General features: G+C 33.5%; 1 protein-coding gene across 1 annotated transcript in view; it reads right to left on the bottom strand.

The window, feature by feature from the left end:
* Window positions 1-1,607: 1,607 nt before the first annotated feature.
* LOC107711233 (protein tweety homolog 2-like) overlaps window positions 1,608-5,094 on the bottom strand; it is a 75,737-nt gene continuing 72,250 nt past the window's right edge. Inside the window, exon 14 of the mRNA XM_016516175.1 lies at window positions 1,608-2,213. Within this exon, the coding sequence (XP_016371661.1) occupies window positions 2,133-2,213 (81 nt within the window). The 3' untranslated portion in view covers window positions 1,608-2,132. The remainder of the gene's footprint in view (window positions 2,214-5,094) is intronic.

The raw sequence follows: 5,094 nt of genomic DNA, 5'->3' as shown, positions 1-5,094 counted from the left end.
AAAAAAAAAAAATGATCAGAAAACAGGCATTCTTTTATATTTTACTATTTTTTCTTGTTATATTGTTTATAATGAATAGATTGAGGAATACTAAGAAAGTTGATGTCTAACTTTAAAAAATGAAGGAGGGAGAGGGTAGAGAATGATGTCCCAGGTCGCTAAAGACCCGAGGTATACATTTAAGGGTTAAAGAATTATTTTTTTCTTCACACCAAACATGTTCACACAGCAAGAACTGAAATTAGAAATTACTGTTATTGAAGATTGTTTTAGCCATTGGATAAAAAAGAAGCTAATTTTAACTTTGTGAGTTTATATCTCACAATTTTGACTTCTGAATTCTGAGAGCTGCAAGATATAAATGCAGAATTGTGAGATATGAATGTGTAATTCTGAGAAAAAATGTCTGAATTGCAAGATAAAAAGTTGCAATTACAGTTTTTACCTAAAAAATAACTCGCAATTCAGAGAAAAAAAAAACTGAATTGTGAGATTTCAACTCGCAATTGAGAGAAAGAAGTCTGAATTGTGAGATATAAACTCACAATTTAAAGAAAAAAGTCAGAATTGCGACGTAATCTCAGAATTGTGAGAACTGCGAGATGAAGTCGCAATTACTTTTTTCCCCTTTTTTAAAATTCCACGATAGAAGCAGCCTTCCATTACAGCACAAATTAAGAATAATAAAAATGTAACTTTCAGTAAAAATTATTTATTTAATCAAATGTCACAAAAAAGTATTACATTAACAATAATTAAAAAACAGCACTTTTGAAATGTTATGACAAATAAAGACAGTAATAGTGGTAGAATTCAACATGTATAATCTAATCTAATTTTATTCTTTGTCATTCACTGGGATAATAAACAGCTGCCTGTCTGAACAGCAGCATTGTGAACCTCAATAACAATAATTTCTTTAGAAATGGCCAGATCTACTATACAGTACATCAGTGGAAACACACAAAAGCGCTTAAACTAGAAAAATAGGCTTTGTCAGCTTTGATCTAGTTTGAATAAACAGGCATACAGACAAAGACACATTAAGAAGCTTGAACCAAACAACTAGTCTGTCTGTGATTTCCAAATTGTTCATCCCCGTATCTACCATTGCAGAACATGATTAATATTTATCTTTGTTCTGTGCCGTGAGGCTCATAAATATAGTCTGAAATGAATAGCAGACATATTTGTCTACTAGATTACAGACATTTATATTTAAAGAGAGGCACCAACAAAACACCTTGTCCCTCATGCAAAACATCTTTATCATAGCAGACCATCACAGAAGCCCGTTCAATTGATAATTTCTCTCATTCTGTATCATTTGGTGTCTATTTAACCATCTATTTAAAGGGGTCATATGATGTTGCTAAAAATAACATTATTTGGTGTAATGAAATGTGTCTGTGCGGTTTAAGGTTTAAAAAACACATTATTTTCCACATACTGTACATTATTGTTTCTCGACATGTGGGGTGTGTTAGAACGAGCCGTTTTAGGTAGGCGTGGTTGACTCTTAACTTTTATAAAGAATATCTCTTTGGATTTGAGACTTTAGTCTTTGCAACTTTACAGATCTTCTTTATGCACCAAGAGCTTGTAACACTCCAAAGAGAAAGGAAAAATTGAAATCGCATCATATGACCCCTTTAACTTACAAAAGTCAGTGTATTTTAATTAAAGGCTCATAATCGAGCTCAAGGCCTTTGTGTGGTAAAATGAAACCATTATTTTTCTTTATCATTTACTTAAGCTATTAATCACCATTTGCATGCCCTAAGCTGAAGTGCTAATCAAAACCTGAATCTCGAACACCAGGCTGATCCAGTTTACTGCTATCACAGAAAACAATTTATTAATGATCTGGCGAGCCCCTGAGGAGAATAAGCGAATATTTACATGATCAGAGCTCACCCATAAACCTCTAAGGTATCCTTTGCCTTTCTAGATGAGACTTGGATGGCATGCAGTCTTTGAGAACTCCCTTTGATGCATTATAATTTGTGCTTTAACATCCGCGGTGTCCTCCTTTGAGATGAGATGAGAGATCTCCGTCTACAGTACTTGGCCTATTAAAGGAACGCATCTCATGCTGCTGGAGACCTCTTGAGGACGAGGAAGCAGGAAAACTAAATCTGGAAGTCTGTCCCGAAGTGTCTGATTTGGGCATCAGTCATAGACAGGTAGGTGGTCCTCATGCTGGGCGAATACTGCAGTTGTTAAAGAAAGAATGAAGAAACGGATGTTAAAGGTGTTTGACATTAGATACTAGCATGTGTAAAAAACAGTCCCTCAAGCCCATACAGAGATCTGCACCGAGAAAAATCACTCATTTTTAATAGGAGTTGATGTTTTGACATGAAATAAGGTAAAGCAATCATTTTTAATGTGGTGTGGGCGTGGCCAGTGCCTTTATGCAAATGAGGAGTGATGCAGTCACTACCAATGTTGCACCTAAACTTCCTGTCAGACACTTTACTCCCTCAAGCCCATACAGAGATCTGCACCGAGAAAAATCACTCATTTTTAATAGGAGTTGATGTTTTGACATGAAATAAGGTAAAGCAATCATTTTTAATGTGGTGTGGGCGTGGCCAGTGCCTTTATGCAAATGAGGAGTGATGCAGTCACTACCAATGTTGCACCTCAACTTCCTGTCAGACACTTTACAAGTTACAAAAAAAAAAAAAAAAAAAAAAAATATATATATATATATATATATACACATATATACACACACACTGTCAAAAGTTTAGTATCAGTAAGAGTTTTTATGTTTTTAAAGAAGTATCTTATGCTTATCAAGGCTGCATTTATTTAATCAAATATGCAGAAAAAAAACAATAATTAGTGAAATGTTATTACAATTCAAAATAATGGTTTTCTATTTGAATATAATTTAAAGTATAATTTATTTCTGTGATGCAAAGCTGAATTTTCAGCATCATTAGGCCAGTCTTCAGTGTCACATGACCCTTAGAAATCATTCTAATATGCTAATGTATTATCAATGTTGGAAACTTTATTATCAATTAAAATTCAATTAAATTATCAATTTTATTATCAATTAAAATTCAATAAAATTATAATTTTTTTGGAACCTCTGATACTTTTTCAGGATTCTGTGATGAATAAAAAGTTTGAAAGAACTGTATTAATTTAAAATAGAAATATATTCTAAGAAGTCTTTTAATAACACATTTAAAAAAAAAAAATCAATTTAAGACATCCTTGCTGAATAAAAGTATTGATTTCTTTCAAAAAAGAAAGAAAAAAAACTGACCCCAGACTTTTGAACTGCAGCGTATATTGATTTCTATATATGCATATATAAAAATGTGTAAATGTATGTGCATATGTGTATATAGACACATACACATTTCGATATATGCAAAGAGACTTGAACATGAAAATACTAACTTGCCAGGAGGACTTGCAAACACTGTGGGTGTTGGCAAGGTGGAGGAGTTACTATAAGCAATTTCACTGCTCTATGTGATTCTTTCTGCCCGTGTACTGGAAATAATAATAATAATAATAAAGTAATGCGTGGAAATCTCCAGAAATGAAATCACTGTATGTGTGAACAGGACTTGAGGTGAGGAAAAAGGTGAGTTGGAAAAACACTGATGAATTTTTGGCAAAAGACAACCGCTTACATTTTAAAGGGATGTACAGAATGTTTATGAAGTGGGTGATGATATCCTCAAAGGAAGGAAACGTGGACAAAGAGGACAAAGTCATGTTGAGGGGGGGACAGGGGCACACTTACTGTTTCTAAATGTCTGAGGATATAACTTCACATGTGATAAAAGACAGGAAAAGAACTCAATTAGCTATGAAATATCATTGTGTGAATACAGAGTCTTGACAGTTAAAAATAAAGCTGGGAATCGGTTCATTAGACAGAAGACTGTCCTGTGATGAGTTGTACGCCTCCTGCAATGCTTCAACCAACACGACTCACTAGATGATCCTCTCAATTACACCCTTTCACTTATGATTCATCTTACAGCTCACAATCTGCACAAGCCTGATGGACAATTTGGCTTCGAATTAAATCAAGACAGGACTGTTTTTAATTAATTTTCATTAATAATTAATAGTAATTTCTCCTTTTTCCCTTTATAACTGCAAGGATATTCAACAAAAAATGGAAACATCAGGGGGCAGTAATGCTCCATGTCTGCTTTCAGCTTCAGATCTCATGATCTCGAACACCACAATCACACAAAGCAACCTTAGACACAGGTTACATTAATGAAATCATACTGGATCTAATATAACATTCACCATAATTAAGAATTATGGTGAATATACACTATACCTTTCAAAGTTTTGGGGTCGGTGAGATTTTTTAATGTTTTTGAAAGAAGTCTCTTATGCTCAGCAAGGCTGCATTTATTTGATGAAAAATCTCATATAAACAGAAAATTCTGAAATATTATTACCCTTTTAAAAATCAGTTTTCCATTTGAATATATTTTATGATGTAATTTATTCCTGTGATGAAAACTGTATTTTCAGCATCACTGATAGACTCTGAAGACTCCAGTCTTCAGTGTCTCATGATCCTTCAGAAATCATTCTAACATGCTGATTTCCAGCTCAAGAAACATTTTTTACTATTATCAATGTAGAAAACAGTCACGGTACTTATCAGTTTATATTATATTATAAAACGATATATATTTTTTCGAGATGTTTTTATGAAAAAATAAAAATATTTACTTTTTAATAGATGCTTGCTGAATAAAGTGTTAATTTCTTTTTCTTTTAAACCTTACTGACCCAAAACCTTTGAATAGTTGAGTGTAAGTGATAATTAAAAGAATAACTGACCAAAAATCAAGCGTAGAGTTAGTTCTGGCAGGTCACGTTAGTCAAGCTCGCATCAGCTGACTCTCAGCTGATCCCCATCTACCTATAGGAATATGACACCTATCTAAGCATTCATATATAAGGTCCCTCAGTATTATCAGCAGTTTTCGCATTGCTCAATAGCTAATTACCCTCCTCCATCCCCAACTCCTCCTCTGTCAGTCAGGATTCAGCCATCTGATTCTCCTTTGAACCAGACTAATTCTAAAA

Source organism: Sinocyclocheilus rhinocerous, unplaced genomic scaffold, assembly GCF_001515625.1.
Source record: "Sinocyclocheilus rhinocerous isolate Xijiao unplaced genomic scaffold, SAMN03320098_v1.1 scaffold115, whole genome shotgun sequence".
In the NCBI taxonomy this organism is placed as follows: domain Eukaryota; kingdom Metazoa; phylum Chordata; class Actinopteri; order Cypriniformes; family Cyprinidae; genus Sinocyclocheilus; species Sinocyclocheilus rhinocerous.
Note: the sequence above shows the minus strand (reverse complement) of the source record. Positions and strands in the feature narration are given on the sequence as shown.